Source organism: Spinacia oleracea, chromosome 6 (genome assembly GCF_020520425.1).
Source record: "Spinacia oleracea cultivar Varoflay chromosome 6, BTI_SOV_V1, whole genome shotgun sequence".
Classification (NCBI taxonomy): Eukaryota; Viridiplantae; Streptophyta; class Magnoliopsida; order Caryophyllales; family Amaranthaceae; genus Spinacia; species Spinacia oleracea.
This window is the reverse complement of record NC_079492.1, coordinates 144,068,873-144,089,149: the sequence shown is the minus strand read 5'-3', so window position 1 is coordinate 144,089,149 and position 20,277 is coordinate 144,068,873. Positions and strand designations below refer to the sequence as shown.

The 20,277-nt window shown below is 35.2% G+C and overlaps 2 protein-coding genes and 1 pseudogene across 10 annotated transcripts; 2 read left to right on the top strand and 1 right to left on the bottom strand.

Moving 5' to 3' along the window:
• Positions 1-388: 388 nt before the first annotated feature.
• Positions 389-14,354, top strand: LOC110786414 (uncharacterized). 7 transcript variants are annotated; one of them, XM_056831037.1, is made up of 3 exons: positions 389-595; positions 3,915-4,568; positions 14,132-14,354. In XM_056831037.1, the coding sequence occupies exons 2-3, from the start codon at positions 3,916-3,918 to the stop codon at positions 14,187-14,189; spliced, it is 711 nt and encodes a 236-aa protein (XP_056687015.1). In that variant the 5' UTR covers positions 389-595; position 3,915; the 3' UTR covers positions 14,190-14,354. The 7 variants fall into 7 exon arrangements, with proteins under 7 accessions (XP_056687015.1, XP_056687014.1, XP_056687016.1 ...); XM_056831036.1 differs by lacking the exon at positions 14,132-14,354 and adding an exon at positions 13,856-14,125; XM_056831038.1 differs by lacking the exon at positions 14,132-14,354 and adding an exon at positions 5,728-10,002.
• LOC110786415 (transcription factor bHLH25-like) lies at positions 10,008-14,976 on the bottom strand. Of its 3 annotated transcripts, none has more exons than XM_056831035.1 (4): positions 14,834-14,976; positions 12,061-12,517; positions 10,679-11,092; positions 10,008-10,282 (listed from the first exon to the last, which is right to left on the bottom strand). In XM_056831035.1, the coding sequence occupies exons 2-4, from the start codon at positions 12,511-12,513 to the stop codon at positions 10,262-10,264; spliced, it is 888 nt and encodes a 295-aa protein (XP_056687013.1). In that variant the 5' UTR covers positions 12,514-12,517; positions 14,834-14,976; the 3' UTR covers positions 10,008-10,261. The 3 variants fall into 3 exon arrangements, with proteins under 3 accessions (XP_056687013.1, XP_056687012.1, XP_056687011.1); XM_056831033.1 differs by having other exon boundaries at positions 10,010-10,289; positions 14,834-14,975; XM_056831034.1 differs by lacking the exon at positions 14,834-14,976 and having other exon boundaries at positions 10,009-10,289; positions 12,061-12,594.
• A 695-nt stretch (positions 14,977-15,671) lies between these two features.
• Positions 15,672-19,758, top strand: LOC130463671 (uncharacterized; annotated as a pseudogene).
• Positions 19,759-20,277: the final 519 nt, after the last annotated feature.

Below are 20,277 nucleotides of genomic sequence, written 5' to 3'. Positions count from 1 at the left end.
TTATTTCATTCAATTCTTTTTCTTATACCCGTGTTCGACCAAGTGTATCTCTTAAATAAATATGGAGGGAGTACATGAAAAAGTGGAATAAATTACCAATGATGATTAAGTTATATGGAAAAGTTGAATAAAGTACATGAGAAACAAAATATAGTACATAGAAAAAGTGGAATATAGTACATGATTAGTTTTTCAATGCATTTTTAATTAATACAGTACATGAGAAAGTGGGGAATTTAATAGCTAAAAATATAAATAAGATTATAATTTTGGGACGCTCGATTTAAAAAACAGGACTATAGTTTTGGACGGAGAGAGTAGTTATCAAATAATGATGTTGATTTAGGAACGGAGTAAAAGTTACGGACTTAAAAGTAAAAACCGATAACGAACTTGGGTCTAACGGACTAACGGTTTATGCTTCAGTAAATCGCAAAGAAAAAAAAACTCTCTCCCAGGCCCCAGCCACCGACTCGCCGACTCCCACAAGACCCAGGTAACTGGTCTCACACCGGTGACCGCACCGCCGGAACGCCGCCGCAGGCAGAGCCATCTCCCATATGCACCCTCATTGCCCACATTCCTGATTGAAAAGGTACTCTACCCTAATTATTTTTCTCTTTTCTAAATGTTAATGTTTGTTGAAATCAATTAACTTGTTGCCTCAAATTGTCAAAACTAGTATAATTAACTGAAGATGAAATGAATTTATAATGGAAATCATTGCAATTGTGTTGTATGATTGATTTTTTTTTTTGTGGGTATTATTGGAAAACTGACGATGAGAGCAAGGAAAGGTTAAGGGCTTGTTTGGCTATTGGGTGATTGTTCGTCTCAAAGCTCAAAAAAGGGGGAATTTTCTTCTGGGCAGTCATCTATTATAAATGAAGGGGTTTTGATGAGGTTGTTGCATGTGTGCTGGCCATGGTAGATGAGCTTGTATTTTGTGGAATTCCTTGAAATTTGCTGGACTTGTTTTGTTGCTTGACAACATTTGATCATGTTTTTGTGCGAACCTAGTTCTTCTTTTAGTCACTATGCTTCAATAAGATAGAGGCATCGAAAATGTTTATGCTATAGCTTATAGAAACTTCTATTGGTAATGATTAATCAACTATGGAGTAGTAGCTAAAGCTAGCTAGCATTCACTTGTTGTCGTCTATAGGCTATTAGCTTGAACTTTGATTGTATGTTACCATGTGAAGGAAAGACCGACAAGCAAAAATGCTGCAAACACATTCTTACTCCTTTGATCATGTGATCTTAACTATGACAATTATTAGGTTAGGTTAAATATTGAATCATATTTATTTGTACTCCTATTTGTAGATATCTTAAGTGAACATTCAATCACGATGCTCATTCATTTGGACCTTAGATCATTCATAGAAGCGTAATAAAGAACCTATTGTGATTATTTTGTTCATATGGACACTTATAATTTCTCCTATATATTCTTTCGGTTTCTTATTATTTCTACTCTTCGTTAAAGAAGATTCACTATTTTTAATTGTCAACTTGTAAATTTAATCTACTTTTAACAACACCACCCCTCCCTCTCCCCCCCCCCCCCTAAACTTCACTTTCTGACATTACCAATACTACAGTGGTTTCGTAAAGATAACAATAATTTGGTCCAATGACTTTACAAACTTCAAGTTAATTTCTCTTCTTCCGGTGCATTGCATATGGAACATGGTGTCAAATCTGTCAATGTATTTGCTTCAGTCTTGAAAAGTTGGATATTTGACCAAAGCAAGAGCTGGCTTGTTATAAGTAATGATCTCAGTGGTTCCCATTTGTGGTAATGGAAGCTCATTTTATAATCTCCTTAACTGTAGCAATATATTTTGATTTTTTTGGAGCTCTACGGAACATACTCATCAGTAGAAACACAAAACCAGTAGTACTCTTTCGATCATCAATATCTCTAACAAAATCACTACCACAATATCCCTTAATTCACTTTGCCGCTGCCAAACGAGAAGTCGTGGATCCTCCATGAAGTGTCAGTCAAATATTGTAAGCTTTCTACCAGACTCTTAAAAAGAGTTGGATTCACCATTTATCCACATAGATCATTACTTTCCTATATATTATCTCATTTTCTTATAATGATAACATTCCTTATTCCCTCTTCTATTTTATTGTATCAAATTTTAATGAGTCCCATCAAGCTTCTAACATATCCGATTATGGACTCTTGAATTTTTTGCAACGATTGAACGATGAGGGTATTATATGTGCAAACTGAAACATGCTATGTACATGATGGTAGGGTGCTGGGCTCAGCTGGTACGTTGTCCACCAGTGAAGTAATGATGAGTTCATGGATTCTTTCACTTGATAATTGGATAATGAGGGTCGCATGTTGATGTTGATGTCCTTAAAGATTTATGATATGAACCTATTGTTCATGTATACATCCTTCGGTCCTTTCATACTATGCTATAATGATGTGATCGTTGAATCATTGAAGCCTGCAGTATGTTTTTTAAGATTTAATTTGTTTTGATACTTGTGCTGCCACTAGAGTTGCATGCATTAGCTAAGGAGTAACCGGTTACCAGCTGTTTATTGTTTTGGGGAGGAACTTCTTATTCTAATGATAGGAATATGAAGTTACCGTAAATTATCAGAGTTAATATGGTCATAGTGTTTACTTTATCTGGCATCTTTCGTACTTGGGAGTTTAGTTATTTTTTGTCATAGATCATCACAAGTTGTTTAGTTGTTTCAAATGACAGCTGTAAATTAGAAAAGACAAAGGTGAGTTTATCACAATAAGAAAAATATGAAGGATAACGAAAGTAAGATGTGAAAAAACTTCCTACTGATATTGAGAAAGTAAAGGAAAGACTCAAGTGACATATTTTTGCATGCCTGTGACCTATTCTGTTTCAAAATTTTCAAGTTAAAGCCTAATGCCACCATGAACTCCCTCTGCCCCACATCAAAGGCCATTGAAAACACTGAGATGACAGTTTTGAAACCTGGAAATGATGTTATTGCCCTGACTTTTTCAAATTAGTGACACATGGGCAAATGCTATCTGCAGAGCATAAGTCACTGATGTAATCATCCATGTGATTATTGTAGCTAAAAGACTAAGGTAGGCTAGTTAGTCTGTTGCCATTGCATAATCTTCTTGCAAAATGCCAAATGCACCAATGATGTTGAACTGGAATAAGAATTTACCAGCTACCTGACCATATGTCTACTACTCGCTAGTCGCTGCTTTAGGTTATAGTAGCTGCTTGCTTTAGGAGTAATATGTAGCATGTGAATTCATGCATTACATCTTTTTAATCTTCCATTTTTTGCTGAATTTTGTATAATTTGATGTTAATTTTAGATTTGAGGTGAAAAGGTGGAGAAGGGAGGGAAAAGGGAAGCTTAAACTGTATTTGTCATTTTATGATTTTGAGGGATTTGGATTTTGTATGATTTGACACAGGTTACCAAATTGCTTCATCTTGATAATCCAGACATAAAGACCTGTGATGAGATGATACCCCCTCTAGTTTCACGATGTACTGTTTCATTACTCCAGTATATTAGAAATTTATGCTTTTCGAAATACCTTGTTTCTGCTAATAATCCTGTTCAATGTGGTATTTGTACATGTATCTCTTTTGATAAGTGAATGTATATGATGTCTTTAGCAGATGGTAATTTTGAATGTTCTTACTGTTATTGTGATTGATATGAGACAAGAGATAGGTGTTCTTGATGTGCTTTCTAATATTAAAAATGATAGGTGAATCTATAGCTATACATGCTGAATTTGCCACTTTCTTGCAATATTACTCTATTCCTCTAGATTTTAGTGTGTGCATTTGGATGTATGAGTTTTTATACTCCGTATTACTTCTTATTTTTGGTGTACAACATAATTTAACGTGGCTTTCCAGAATGAAAGGCGAAGGAAAACCAATACCCAATCTTGATGATGAAGTGAGGGGAATACTGGCGGAGTTCATGGTGGGAGTTATAAAGTTCGAAGAGTTGGTGGAAGTTGGAAGGAAGTTATTCACCAGATTTCAGCAATCACTTGACATTCTCCGACGCCCTTCAATATATGAGTCATCAGAGCTGATTAAGAGCATCATTAAAGCAAATGAAACTAAGAGGGGTAATGCATATGTTGAAGCTGGTTGCATAAATGCCTGTGATATCACAAATAATGTAAGTCATCTGAACACGAGTTTGGGTGGCCTTCAAGACTGTTTAAACCGAGCCAAAGGTATAGTCAACGAACTTGAAGTTCTTTTAGATAAGGCAGGCAATGCTTTAGTTATTAACGTTGATGACCAATTTGAGATGGAGATTAAGGATTCTGAACAAGAAGTAATTGCTTCCCGAAAAAAGCTTGATGCTGTTGGTTGTGCTTCATTTATGGCAGTAATTTACAGCATGGTAAAGCAAGACTACAAGATGCAGGAAAATATTGTTTCATCGTTGAATCTTACATCAACAAGTGCAGAATTGGAGAGCTACCATTTGATGTGGATGTTAAGGCCGTTTATAAATGATGATGTTATGCATCAAGCTTTGGAACAGGTTAGGTAATCTATCTTGCTTTGGATGTTATTTCATTACCTATGATTCTATGAAGGTAACCATTTGCTAATTGAACACCTTATTATAGCACTTCTGCTTGTTGAATTAAAGATGGCATAGTCAGGGCCGGCCTTTGGGCCAAGGCCTGAACGGGCCTGGACCATGCCAAACCTAGGGGTGAACATGGGTTGGGTACCCAAACCAATGTCATTATCGGATCGGGTAACCGATAACCTAAACCTATAATGCAAAATGTGATATCCATGAACCGAACCGTTAAGTTCTGGTACCCGTACTTAGGGTACCCAAACTTCCGGATCGGTTAACGAGTACCCGTTATGCATGTTATGATATTCAATTGAAAATAAATAGACTTTATAACTAGATCATTGTAATATTATTCAACACCATATACCAACATTAACACATGATTTGACCACATTACTAATAGGAAAAATTACTTTTAAATATTCCAACCTTTCGACGATTTTCCGTTAATAATTCAACCTTTGGGTTATTATCTTAATAATCTAACCTTAGCACCCCCATTAACTTTCATTGAACCCAAAAACCTAACCGGTTAAAAAGGTCGAACTTTTAAGTTTTTTGTTTAAACATTTTTTTTCAACTTCCTTCCTCTTAAGGAGTACTTCTTTCTTCCTCCATAACCTTCCCTAATCTCTCCTGTATACCCAGCTTCTGATCCCCCCTTTCCTCCTCTTCTTGATCTTGCCAGCAAGCCTAACCACACTAGAAAAACCAACCATCGCCTCCTTGAAGCACCACCCCACCATCAAAACTCCCTCTCTCCCCCACCTTCATCATCATCTTCGACCACCATTAACACCCAAACCCCATTCACAGAATCACGCCCTAACTCCAGAAATTGAGCCACCAGGACTCATCGCCTCTAGCAAGCCTAGCCGCACAACACTTGCGCAACCAGGATCTACCGGAAAGTCATGACTGAACCAGACATTTTAAAATGTTTCTAATGATTTTGGGAAACCTTCGAGCAACTTTTGTTGGAATTTAGGTATAAATTCGAGTAATTGGTGTTTAATTTCAAATAAATTAAACTTAATTAAATTTAGCATATGAAAATCAAAGTTTTTATATTTAAACAAATCAAATTGGGGCTTGTGGTGTTCTTGGTGTTCCTAGTGTAGGTGGGGCTGAACCGCTGAAGATGGTTGTGGTGGAGCTTGGAGAGGTGTAGTGATGGTTCGTGTAGTGGCAGAGGTGTGTTAGAGGGGAGGAGAAAGAAAGGGGCAGCGTTGTTGTTATCAAAGTTGTTGACCATGTTGTTGTGTAGACGTTGGCGTTGCTATGTAAATGTTGAAGACGACCGAACAATGTTTAAATTTTGATGTTGTGGTGAGATTGTTTTTCTTAACATTATTTTTTTTAAATAAAAATGTCAACTAAATATTTGGAAGAAAAAAATTCAATTTTTTTTAAAATAAATAAATTATAACGAAGGGTAACATGACACACGTATAGGTGACCTGTTGTAGCGGGTTTGTCACCGGTTGGGTGCAATAAAAGTTAATGGGGTGTAAAGGTTGGATTATTAGATAATAATTGAAAGGTTGGATTATTTAAAGTAATTATTCCTTTACTTAAATTATACATTGATAGTATTAACATTTAGGATTTGAGCTCTTGGGAAAATAAAAAATTTAATTGAGAAAAACTTAAAAAAACGGCTTATTAGATCATTATCGAGTACTCGTATAAAACGATATCTGTAACCATATCTAATACCCCGAATTTCGGATTAGGTTCCCGAACCGATAATCATATCGGTTCGGGTACCCATGGGTTATCGGTTCGGGTACCCATTTTTTCGGATCGGGTAGGTTTTTCGGATAATTTTGTTTTGTCTGAAACCCACTTGTAAAGGTCGGGAGGGTCAGAGACAATCCAAACAAATTCAAAAATGGGGCCCATGACCGGCCAAGATCGTTATGCTCTCGTTCCAGGTTGGGATGGGTTGTTGTGCTTGAGCCTAATTTTATAAATTTAGCGTGATTTGACCGGCCGGGTTATGTCGTGCATTGTAATGCTTTTCCAAAAAAGTTGGTCTAGGCTTGGCCCAGGCCTGGCCCACGGCCCGCCATTTCGTGGTCGGGCCTCGGGCCATTCCAGCCGCTAGCCATGTTTAGGTGCATTTAAGAACTTGTGGTATGGGGGTACCCTACGAAAGAAATGGATGCATGAACGTTTTCATTGTCAAAGCAATGAATCTCTTGGGCTTGTTAAAGATTAATGCTTGGGACAGATTTTGAATTGATTGTGTATTAAATTATTAATGCTTATTTGTTGGGATAGCATCATATCAATGGTGGTCGTTGTAGAAATCGAAAATTTAACCTTCAACTTGCATTCCTGTTATGGAAGGACCGGACGGTGCGGACAAGTTGTACTGGACCATTTTCATACAGATTAATTTAGTTTCCATTTTACTATTTTAGGCATATTTAAGCATGTTTTATTCGAAAATTAGGATACCTAGAGCTAAGCACAATTAGGAAACTTTTAAGCCAGAAAAATAACTTTTAAGGAGGAATCCTCCCCCACCCCAACCCCCAAAAAAAATGAGTAAAGTACCCAGACATGTGTTTTATAATGCATATTTAATTTTTAAATGTATAGAGGGCCATGACATCCTCCAGCTCCTCTAATTCCGCCTACGCTCGCTAACACCTTAAATAAGAAAGGTAGTACCTTATACGAAAGGTCTTGTGCGCACAAGGTGTACAATAAATTTATTGTACACCGAGATAACTTTTACCAAGTTTTTTGTAACTTTTACGATATATTTTTAATATTTTTAATATTTTTTTATTAACTTTTATATTTATAAAAAAAATAAGTTGATAGATAAACATTTTAAATGGGGTTAAATGATTAATTTTATACATTATTTGTGATTTTAAAGAAATATTTTTTATTAAAACGAAAAATTTTGTCGCAAAAAACCAATAACTTTAACATACGTACGGGTAATATTTAAGCATTTTGAGTTAACTTTAATTCCGGTATTTTATATATATTGTACACCACTTATAAATAAGAATTTGTGATTGAGGCTGAACTTGGTAGGGAGGACCTGTGTTCGATCCCCCGCAACAACAATTGGGAGGGGAATGGAACCTATCCACTCAGAACTCGCCCCGAATCCGGATTAGCCCTAAGGGTGAACCGGATGGTACACCCAAAAAAAAAAAAAAAAGAATTTGTGATTTATTATGGCCCATTAGCGGGCAAACACTGGTCGATCAAGTAATGAATATTTTGGACCTAATAACTTGTTAAGTGGTTATGCAACAAATATTAATGAGATGGAAGTTTGAGTTACATGCATATTTACTGTTGACATGAACTTCTATAACATGCATGCGTGTATGAATGTAAATGGTCGAAATCGAAATGCTCATATTTTTGTGTGTAAAAGAGTCTTAAAGAGGCAATACAAATTACAAACTACCAATATAGAGTTGGCTCAAGTGGTAAGCAACTTGATGCCGCTTAAGGGAGGTCTCGGCTTCGAGCCTCGCCGTATGCAAAAGTTCTGAAAATACATACCGAGTCCAATTTAAAAAGATCTTACATGTAACGTTTTGATGTATATAATGGTGAGAATTTACGGTCAAAGTTTTCATATTTTGGACACATACTTCAAAGCGTAAAGAACTTTCAGAAACGGAGGAAGTACAAAGCAACATAACTCTATCTCAACAAGTGGGGATTCGAACTTGAGACAAAACCTTATTGATTTGATATTGTAAATATATGGAGTAATTAATATACATGTTCCGGTTGAGGATTAGAACAGTGTTGGAGCCGTTCTCTCCTTTATGTGCTGGTTGTAGTCACAGGGTTTAAGATTTGTAGGACAACGACATGTGACCTTAAGGTTGACGTAACTTTATCTACTATGTTAAGCCGACTGGCTTAATATAGTCAATTAGGACTAATGATTCATATTAGCCTTAGGTGCCCTTTTTAGCCAAAAAAAGCCTTATCGCCCATCAGTATGGCGATAGGACATCCCGTACAATACACGTATACAATACGCATGCGTTCGTGTTTTGAATGGAATATAAGACAAGTTGTACATTACCATTTTCATGTGTATAGGATTGTGTGAGTGGGGATAATTTCTTGCATATTTCATTGGCCTAGGATTCTTACAATTAATCGATGTTTGCATATTCATAACAGTCAATGGACCCTATAAGAAATTGTTTCATTACTGACGGGAAGTTTCACCGCTAAAGGGCAATAGTGAAGGGATTTCCTGTTGCAAACACATCATAAAAGGGGTCATCATTGATGGAAAATCTCATCGTTACCCCGTCGTACTACTCACGCATTTGCGACAGTTGTTCCCGATTTTATTTAGTTGTTAGCACCGTTGCAAAAGGTATTTGCGGCGAGATTTTTGGCCAATCATTGTTGAGTGGTCATTAGTGACTAAAATTATAGTAGTGGGAGTAATCAACTAGATTTACAACCTAGTTAGTAGAAGTAGGTATTATAAATGATAAAATATCATATGAGATAGAAGTCCATAGAACTTAGGAACTCTTATGATATCTATTTTGTAATATCAATAGAGACATGTGCCCATGAATAAATATGAGAGAATGAAATAATACTTGTTCCCACACAATTTAGCATGGTATCAGAGCTTAGGGAGATCTTAAGGACCATATACAAATATTATCCTTACCGATAGTGACTTCTTTCCAATCGCTTAAGCTCTCATGTTTTGGACGATAAAATGGGGGGAGGAGGAGGGGAAAGAGATTTCTAAAGAAAATGCAAGGACGCGGAGATATAGCAAGTAAGCATCAAGATTCTCCCTTTAGGACTGACCACAACAAGCTTGCAACTCTAATAGAAACAAACAGTAAGCTATCCGCCCTATTTGCTTGCAATGCTATGTTTATCAAAGTACGTTGGCGAACGCTTACTGTTCTCGTCCACCCCAAAATCTTCACTCCCAAAATCTTCACTTTAGCGAATCGCTTCATTCTTAATTCACTACGCGTGTAAGTCGTTTCCATTTATGTTGAGATAATTAATGAGTTCGAAAAGAAAGACGTTTTCATCAAGAGAGAAAAATTGCAAATTCAAAAAGAATGGTATTCCTACTCGAGATTTTTTTTAAAATTTTATTTTTTAAGCTGACATCGCTGAGTTTTGCGTATCGATTTACATCTGATTGATCTGTTGCTAACGTAGAAGATATTTTTACCTTTTTAATCGCAACGTTCACGATTGCGAGAGGGTGTTGAGGATAACGTAGTTACCCTAAATGATAGAATATCATATGAGAACCTACAAAATGTATATACGGAGTAATGAATAGAGGCATATGCCCACGAATAATAATGAGACAATCAAATAATATTTCCCCCCATAATTTAGCACGCATCAAAATCATAACAAATACATAGATTTTGGTCAAGAACAAGGGTAGAAAACTAGAAATATCCAGAAAAAAGAGGAAGACAAAAACCATTAAGATGCCCGGATTTGCATACATCATACATTAACTATTTGAATATATTTAGAATGACATTACAAAGAGCAACAAGTTAAATCATGACCTACACTCAGTTGCTTGGAATCTGGGACTAGCTAGCCGGATGGAGGATGTATCGAATAGATCGAACAAAATCTTTCACATCCATGCTGAAGCCGTCTTCCATCTGCATAAAATAAAAGTAGTAAAGTTTAATTAATTACATACGTGAGCATATATTAAGTAGTTATTTACAAAAAAAAAAAAAATAACTATGTCAATAATACTTCCCCCGTTCTTATTTACATGACACAATTGAGTTTTCGACACTATTTATACAAGCTCTTTTGACTTCTTTTGTGATTTATACATAAGAAAAAACATAGTCGTGTGAGGTTTTATTAGATTCGTCTCAACAAATATTTTTTAAATATCAACTTTTTATAATTTTTATTTATCCACAATTGAAGATATTAATGTTTGAAATCATATATTGGCAAACGTGCCTAAATAATTGTGTTATTTAAAAAAGAACAGATGAAATATATAGGTAGTTATAGTTGTTCATTAATTTACCTGTGTAACAATGGTAATGTCTATGGCTAGGTTTGTAAATGGTATGACGGCACAATGAGCGACGCTCATATGATGTTTGACAACAACATCAAATAACTTGGTCATAATATCCTTTTGTTGTTCACAGTGTACTCTTAATAGAAGAGTGTCATCCGTTGTCTTAACTTGAATTTCTGGTATCGAGTTGTTAAGATAAATTGCATCGTTGCTACTACCATTATCATCAATTATTGAAAAGGAACCATTATCATCGTTGTTGTCGTCGTCATTATCCACTGTCAATTGACATTTCTTGACCACCACCAGTGACTTGAGATTCTTTTGTTGAGCACCCAAATTTTCAAGTACATTTACTCTCTCTTGGAGGTGTTTCATGTGTTTGATTGCTCCTCTTAAGATCGAGGTTTTATCAATCTGCATCAAATTATACATCAACAAATTTTTATAAAATTTAATTAGTAATTGCTCCCTTCGTATTTTATTAGTACCATTTCCGACCGTATTTTATTAGGAGTCACTCTTTCAGTTTTAGTTACTCCCTCCGTCCCGGAATACTCGACCCGGTTTGACCGGCACAGAGTTTAAGGGACTTGAATTGACTTATTTAATTTAATAGGAAGTAGTTGATAGTGGGGTATTATTTTAATGTAGTTAGTGGGAAATGTGTAAAGGAGTGGGGTTGGGGAGGGTAGGGTAGGGGTTGAATTTTTAATTATTTTTTGTATGGAGTAGGGGGTAGGTGGGTTAATAGGGGTGGAGTGAGAAATAATATAATATTGTTAGAATATTTCCATTTTTAGAAACAGGTCAAGTATTAAGGGACGGCCCGATAAGAAAAACAGGTCAAGTATTCCGGGACGGAGGGAGTACTTTTCTACTCCACCATCTAATTAAATAATTGACTATATCTAATTTACCCTATGACTCACCACCATATTAAAAAAAAAATCATTTTAGAAACCCCCACCCCTCAAAATTTAATGATCCCCACTTGTTTTACTTGATTAAAATATTTACCCCAACCTGGAGTATTACTTTATTTTATTCAACTATTATTCCTTAATACCCGTGTCTGGCCATATGTGACTCCTATTTAAATACAGAGGGAGTATTATATACCTCTGTTTCATAATAATCTTTCACTACAAGAAATTGTACCATTAAGACGGAAAAACATTTGTCTTAATATTTTTTTTAGGAAAACATTTGTCTTAATTAATTAGAAAGATTGTTCAAAAACATTTGTTCAAAAAGTATTTAGAAAAATTGTTTTAAAACAGAGGTAGTAATACGCTATTGAAGATATTAATGGTCACATAAGTGCAGCTAGTAAACACAGAACAAAATACAAAAGTGAGAAACCTAAAAGAAGTACTCCGTACCTTCTTAAGACCAGGAATCAAAGTTGAGAGAGAAATGAACAATTGGGCAAGTGTTTCCCGACGCTTTCTCTCAGCTAAGATGTGATCTTGAACTTGGCTTTCTTTCCTTTTTCTCTTCCTCTTACCTCCATTCACTGCTTGCTTCTCACTCACTTTCTTATTATTATGGTTCTCAATCATCAACATCTTCACAGTACTTGCATTATCATTTCCATCATCGTTGTTGTGGTTGTCGTAAAACTCGTAATCATCGTGGCTTATTATTTCACTGCTATCATTCGAAGTATAAGAAGGCGGTGACGTGATAAATTGATCGACGAGGTCGTACTCGAGTTCCCATTGAGATTCAGGATACCAAGTGTTGCTTTTACCAAGGAGAGGATAACATAAGTCCTCACCATGTAATGCAGCACTTAGAAGTTCTTCCATTGTAGAAAGTGCTTGTTTTTCCATTTTCCTACAAAGATGGAGTACGTCGATATAGTTGATATCAGTGGCGGATCTTGATTTATGATAGGGGTCGGGGATCAGTATAATAATTAAACAATATAATGTAATTTATACAATCTATCTATACTAATATATTAATAAGCGTTTCTAATAACGTATAGTATACACGCCAATAGAACATGTCACTCCATCTCCTTATCAAATGATTGTTGGAAGTTTTTATTGGAAAACACAAAGGAAAGAGTGTAAAATAAGTGAGTCTCATATTGAAAAAACTCATCATATTCTCTTTGTTTATTAAATTGGGGTGTGAGTGTAACTCTTGTTTGAGAAAGTGTGAGAGTTGTATGACTGGACACATATCAAACACGCGAGTGCTAGGCCGAGCTTGGGCATTGGGAATGACCTACCCAGACATCCCCTGACCTCCATTGGATGTGTGTGTAACAAAATGCAACATTTATTGTGCAACTCAATTTGCTACTAAGCTGCAAATAAAATATCCGCTTTATTGTAAACGTTCACATCATCAAATTGATAGTGTATGAACATGTCACACAAGAGATAGGCTGTTAGAATTTTAATTAGCAAGTGAGTAGTTAATAAAGTGGCCTCGAGGAAATTAAGAAAAAAAATTCAAATGAGAAATATAATATAAACAATCAATAAAAATAGAATATCTATATATGTACATATAGTAACATTTCTTTTCAATGGCGGATCCAACATTTTTTTATTAGGTAGATCAGAAATCAATTTTTTTACTAACTTCCTTAAAATAGCTACAATAACCATAATACAAACTAGATCTATACTTTGTTCTCAAACAAAAACTAAATTTATATTTTGATAATGGACGGAGTTATGTTTAAATAATATTGTTCAATTGACATTACTTATCCATAAGTTTCTTTTAAATATGAATATGAATATATATAGCTTATTTTAGCTTGTTAAAATGAGAAAGATAACATGTGAGTTCAACGCGATCTACCAATTTTAGAATATATTACATGTTTCAATTTATGAACATATACAATGTAGTATATGTACAATTTTTGTATAATACATGTGCAATATGTGTATAAAATATAATATATGTTTGAAACTGTAACTTCAGTACAAGTTGGTAGATCTCTTATACGCAAAAAATTACCAACTACACCAGAGCCGGCTCCGACAATCTAGAGGCCCTGTGCTGAGTAGAAAATTGGGCCCCAATGAAAATTTAAAGGCGTTTTTCATACATAAAAATAAACACTTCAACTATACCCTTTTTTAATATGTTTTCATAATCAAAATCACAATTTCTAATTTCGGGAGGCAATATGTTTTGGAGTTTCAGGTCTGCAGAATTTAGCATGGGCGAAAAGACCAAATTTCATGAGAATTTTCTTCCAACTTTTAAGAATTTGAATTTTTCCCCATGAGCCAGCAAGTATTTGTAGTCAAAATAAAATGATTGTATTAATTTATTGTAAAAGAAATTAAAAGGTTTCTCCAACAATATTGTTGATTTATTAAGGATGGAGGAATTTTAGGAGATGTAATTAATTATTTTGTTGAAAATCAAATTGTAGAAAGTTGGATAGAGAATAATTGCTTACTTATTCGGTTTCAGGTTTCACGGGAATGGAGAAGAAGGAAGGGCTTTTTTCCTTCTTTTTTTTAATTTTTAACTCAGCCAGCAAAGTTTTATGGGCCCTAAAATTTTGGGGGCCTTGTTCTATGGATCCGCCCAGACCTCCCTTTAGCCGGGCCTGAACTACACCAACCCGACCACATATTTAAATCTAATACTTCTACACATTTTTATTTTACATATATAAATGTTTTATGAATAATGGGGAGGACCTTTGCCCACCTAGGTCCACCCCTAGATCCGCCACTGTTTCTTTTAATCATTTTTAGATCGAATGAATTATAAGCGCGATACAAATTATAAATGAAGAAGGGATTTAGAACGTGTGTTAACGTATACACAGTTACACACCCTTTATTATTTGCTTCTTAAATTTAATGAGACGTTGTTGAAAACATTACATAATATCTCTAATTTACAATACAACTGCTGAAGTGGCATAAAAAATAAATAGTTGCCCCTTCAATAATTTCCCGTATATAGGATGAAGATACTTCCATTAAGAATCGAGTAGCAATTATTTTATTTTATGTTGTAGTTTTTCCTCTAAAAAAATGTAATTTTAATATTTTATGTGATCAATGCTTGCATGTAGGAGTAATATTCCGTAATTACATCATTAGCACAAGTAATACTTAAGCTCGAAAATAGCAACTTAGTAGGAGGGGAAAGAAAGCTAACCACAGAAAGTAGCGAACTAGAGCGAGTGCTTGAGTATTTGAGGTAATGTTGGAGAAAGAGTGAAGTAAATACAGTATGTTATTGTCTGTGTATCAGTGTATATATAGGACTGTACCGAGGTTGTGCTAAAATAAATGTGAGCACGTGATAAAATTGTGGCCATATACTCGGGATTTGGGATGAATTACGGGCCTATGGCCGTCACTCCTGATTTCTTGGATGCCTATACGTGCCCTATTGAGTGGACTGTGGACATTTGGTTGAGATTGGGAAATGAAATGATATTTTCACCTAGTAATAATGAGTTTTTTTAATCGATGTCGCATTCGCTAAAAATATATGCGTGTTTATGATGAATGAATGAATGATTAAGCCCCCTCCCCACTTCACCTCTCCAGATCTTCATCTTTCCCTCTCTGATTTTCCAAAAGCTTTTGTGTAAGACTGTCTAATCGTTAGATCATTTTTTTGGTACTAACTAAACTAGTGTAAAATATAACTAATTGAATAACAAAATAGTAAGATATAAAGACAAATAGTTAAATTATGAGTCAAATAATTATTATTTTCGAACAAATTTATTAGTAACTAAAACTCATAAAATCTTAACTAACCAGTTTAATTGTTTAACTAATTGGTTCAGTGCTTAACTAATAGGTTCGGTTGCATAACTAATTGGTTCAATTCGTTACTTAACTAATTGAATTTCAAACTTAGCTAATTGATTTCAGCGGTTAACTAATTAGTTAAAGTGCATGTATAAACTATAAAGTGATCTAACCGTTAGACAGTCTTTCCTAAAAATTTATTCTGATTTTCTGGCCTCACTACGACAACCATGAACGAGCCACCAGCCAAAGAGAACATCGTATGGTCTAACGGGAAGGATATTGTCTATAATGAGACCAATATTAGTTTGTACAAGAATGGTTCTTGTGCGGCTCGAAAAATTCCCCACCAGCGCCCCCAATTCCCCAACTTCCTACATTATTATTATTTATTTCCATAAGGACCATAACCGACCAATCGATCATTTCCATCTCCTTCAAATTTATGAATGATAGTGATTGGAATTATTAGCAAATTAACCAAACCAATCTAGATAGTGGTGAATCAATGTAATTAGGATTCGCAAATCTTCTGGAATTAGCAATCGAATTCTTTTTATTTATTATTATTTTTTTATTATGAACGTATGTGTAACACCCTAATAATTCTCTGCTTTTATAAACATTATTTTTCAACTCAAATAAAGGAATTACTAAAATATTAACGTTAGGCTATTATCAGGATTACGCAGCACAAATAACTAACATTCAAAATATTAAATACTTAATGGTCTCTACTACAAGTTGAACCACATAGGCTCAAATGAAAATTCAATTTTAAACTGTCCATTAACCAAGAATAATAATAGTCTAGACTAAATAAAAATAGAGTTTAAAACAATGCAAGTAAAAAACTCTCTCAACATTCCCATATTGAAAGATAATTTGGCTTACATGCAAGTCACCTTTGTGAAACATGCTTATTAAAAATCTAACCCCCAACAACGCAAGTGCAACCGATGGAATGTCATAAGGTTATGCCATGACCAAAAGACATGTAGCACGTAATCAGCAAAACGTTGAGTACTACAAGCTAAAGTAAATTCTATAACTAACATGCTTCACTCCAAAAACAATAATTGAAAGCACATGCAGATGCCAATTAATAAACATTTAATCATAAAGACAAGACTCGACTCAAGACACGGCTCTTGACATATAGATTAATTAGAATAAGCATTGAATGGGTCCTTGAAAAAGAAATGTCCAGTGGACGAGTGTAATTATGAGCCAACCAAACACTTAAAGAAATAATAGTAAACTTGTGTCATATCTGTGACTGAATTCCCTGCATAAAAGTAACAATACAAAGTCTTGTATCACCAATTAGAAGTAACTTCCCTACGGTCTCGTACTTCACTTGTTTATACTCGAGGTGCATATGTTCCAAGAGTTTTGAAGCTTATTTCGGTTTCACTTTACGTTTATTAATCTATACTAATATATTAAAAGGCGTTTATGAAAATGTATATGTGTCACGTATACCCCCACCTTATTACGCTACGTCACCGCTAATAAGCATCATGACATGTTGACAAAAAAAAAAATCATGTAACAAGGATCGATCATCAAACCTCATGGATTAAAGTTTCACTTCTTACCATCTTAACTAGCTACAATGTATGTTATATTTTCTCATATAAATGTAAATACAATCTTTTAAAAATGGACACATTTTTACAAAAAATAACCCTACTAAAAGCAACGCCCGGATCACACACTAGTATTTTATTAAAAGCTGACTCACGGCACAATCAAATAAACGAACAACCAAACAATGCTTCTTTTAAAATCTTTTAGGAACTGTGAACGACACAATGGACTCCAATGAATTACTCATTTGTTCCTTCTCAACATGATTCTACATGTGAGTCCACGACATGCCTGTTATTATGCGGGTTGTGCACTTGACAGGAATGTTTCCTAATTAAATTCACATTGACAATATGACTCCTTAATGTATACCCTACATATGTGGTTACTGAAATTGCATACCTATACATGTGGTTACTGAAGTGGTATACCCTGCACTGACTAAGCACATGTAGTTACTAAATAGTGCAACATGACACGAACGACTTTGCTCATAGCATGCTAGACTTTACGTACAATAGCATAAATAACTTGTTTACATGCGCATAAACCATACATGCATAAAACATATTTGGACAACATGCTTGTTATAAACTTCAACAAACATAAATAATAATTAATAACATGCTTGCTCACATACTCGAACATGAATCGGACAATCAAAGTAAACATGAATCACAACAACATAAACATAACATGTATTCACATGAATAAATTGGGTCGCCCTAGACTTATATGTACCTTGAATACCTAAGTAGCTTAAGAGGGGCTACTTTGTAATTCACTTTCCATTAACTAGAAATCACCTCCTATCATGAAATAAATGAATTTAAATTAATCTTCGTGTTCATTAAATTTCTAACGACATTATTAAGTTTTAAATCACTTTAATTCTAATTAATTACTTAAAACCATATCATGAATATTAATTAATTTCATGCATATAACCATTAAAAATTGAAACTTTAAAGTTCATAAACCAATCTGAAAATTGCAATTGATTATCATAATTAAAATCAAGATCTAATTATGTTAATCAATTAATAATGTGAGTTTAATCAAAACCCTAACCATAATTCATCATTAAAATCCATAAAAATTAAATCAATGTTTTACATGATAATTTAAATCTAAAACTACTACCCACTCTTGATGATGAATGAAGTGAGGGAAGTACTGGCGGAGTTTATGGTGGGAGTTATAAAGTTTGAAGAGTTGGTGGAAGTTGGAAGGAAGTTATTCATCAGATTTCAGCAATCATTTGACATTCTCCGACGCCCTTCAATATATCATATATGAATCATCAGAGCTGATTAAGAGCATCATTAAAGCAAATGAAATTAATAGGGTACGTTGAAGCTGGTTGTATAAATGTTTGTGATATCACAAATAATGTAAGTCATCTGAACACAAGTTTAGGTAACCTTCAAGACTGTTTAAACCGAGCCAAAGGCATAATCAACTCTGAATCTCTGATCGATGACCAATTAGAGATGGAGTTTAAGGATTCAAAAGAAGAAGTAATTGCTTCCCAAAAGCTTGATGCTGCTGGTTGTGCTTCATTTATGGCAGTAATTTACAGCATGGTAAAGCAAGACTACACGATGCAGCAAAATATTGTTTCATCGTTGAGTCTTACATCATCAAGTGCAGAATTGGAGAGTTACCATTTGATGTGGATGTTAAGGCCGTTTATAAATGATGATGTTATGCATCAAGCTTTCAGAGTTCAGACAGGTTAGGTAGTTGATCTTGCTTTGGATGTTATTTCATCAGTAATGAAGTTCATTATTTGTTGATTGAACACCTCATTATAGCACTTCTGCTTGTTCAATTAAAGCTCATCACCTGTGAATCAACCTTTTTTTTCCTGGGTACTTGCTCAAGGTGCATGGCGGTGGGCCGGATCGGGCCGGGCTTCCACGCCAAACCCACTTGTAAAGACGGGAGTCTGAGACGGTCAAAAAATTTTAAAAAATGAGGCACATGCCCGACCTGCTCTCGTACCGGGTCGAGTTGGCCGAGCCTAATTTTATAAATTAAGCGTGCTTTGGCGGTCTGGGCCATGTCGTGTATTGTCATGCTTTTCCAAAAAAATTGGCCTAAGCTAGGCCCACTGGCCCGCCACTTCGTGGTATGGCCAGGCCCATCCCCTAGCCATGTTTAGGTGCACATAAGAATTTGTAATATGCGGTAGCCAACGAAAGAAATGAATTGCCACGTTTTTATTGTCGAAGCAATGAATCTCTTGGGCTTGTTAAAGATTAAATGCTTGGGACAGATTTTGAATTGATTGTGTATTAAATTATTAATTAATGCTGATTTGTTGGGATAGCATCATAGCAATGGTGGTCGTTGTAGAAATCGCAAGTTTAACCTTCAACTTGCATTCCTGTTATGGAAGGACTGGACGGTGCGGACAAGTTGTACTGGACCATTTTCATACAGATTAATTTGGTTTTCATTTAAGGCATATTTAAGCATGTTTTATTCAAAAATTAGGATACCTAGGGCTAAGGCCGGGTCGGGCCGGGCTTTCATGCCAAACCCACTTGTAAAGGCAAGGAGTCCGAGATGGTCCAAAAAAATTCAAAAATGGGGCCCATGCCCGGCCTAGACCGGCATGCTCTCGTACCGGGTCGGGTTGGCCGTCGTGTTTGAGCATAATTCGCAATCTGGGTCATATCGTGCATCATCATGCTTTTTCAAAAAAATTGGCTTAGGGCCCTAGGCTGGGTCACGGCCCGCCACTTTGTGATAAGGCCGGACCCAGCCCCTAGCCATGTTTAGGTGCACCTAAGAATTTGTAATATGCGGTAGCCAATGAAAGAAATGAATTGCCACGTTTTCATTGTCATTGTCAAAGCAATGAATCTCTTGGGCTTGTTAAAACATCAACGCTTGGGACAGATTTTGAATTGATTGTGCGTTAATGCTGATTTGTTGGGAAGTTGAGATAGCAATATGAGTCCAGATTCTCTAGAGTTTTAATAAAACTCTACAAGGTAGACTTGTATCTCAATCATACATTTTAAAATTAATGGCTCATATTAGTGGGAAGGAAAAATCAGTAGGTGGATATTGATGAGAAAAAATAGGGATTTCAAAAATATAATATATGTGCCATTGATTTTTCATTCAATGGTACGGTTGATATTGCTCAAACTCTACCTTGTAGAGTTATTTTAGAACTATAGTGGATCCAAAACCAACAATGACATTCCGGAAGGTCCATACGGTCTG

Bases quoted from the DNA above. Each gene is read 5' to 3' on its own strand.
- LOC110786414 (XM_056831036.1), top strand. From the start codon at position 3,916: ATGAAAGGCGAAGGAAAACCAATACCCAATCTTGATGATGAAGTGAGG. The intron at 4,569-13,855 runs GTAATCTATCTT...TTGGAGTTTCAG, and splicing joins CAAGCTTTGGAACAGGTTAG to GTCTGCAGAATTTAGCATGG.
- LOC110786415 (XM_056831033.1), bottom strand. From the start codon at position 12,513: ATGGAAAAACAAGCACTTTCTACAATGGAAGAACTTCTAAGTGCTGCA. The intron at 11,093-12,060 runs GTACGGAGTACT...AATTTGATGCAG, and splicing joins TGATTCCTGGTCTTAAGAAG to ATTGATAAAACCTCGATCTT. The intron at 10,290-10,678 runs GTAAATTAATGA...TATTTTATGCAG, and splicing joins ACATTACCATTGTTACACAG to ATGGAAGACGGCTTCAGCAT.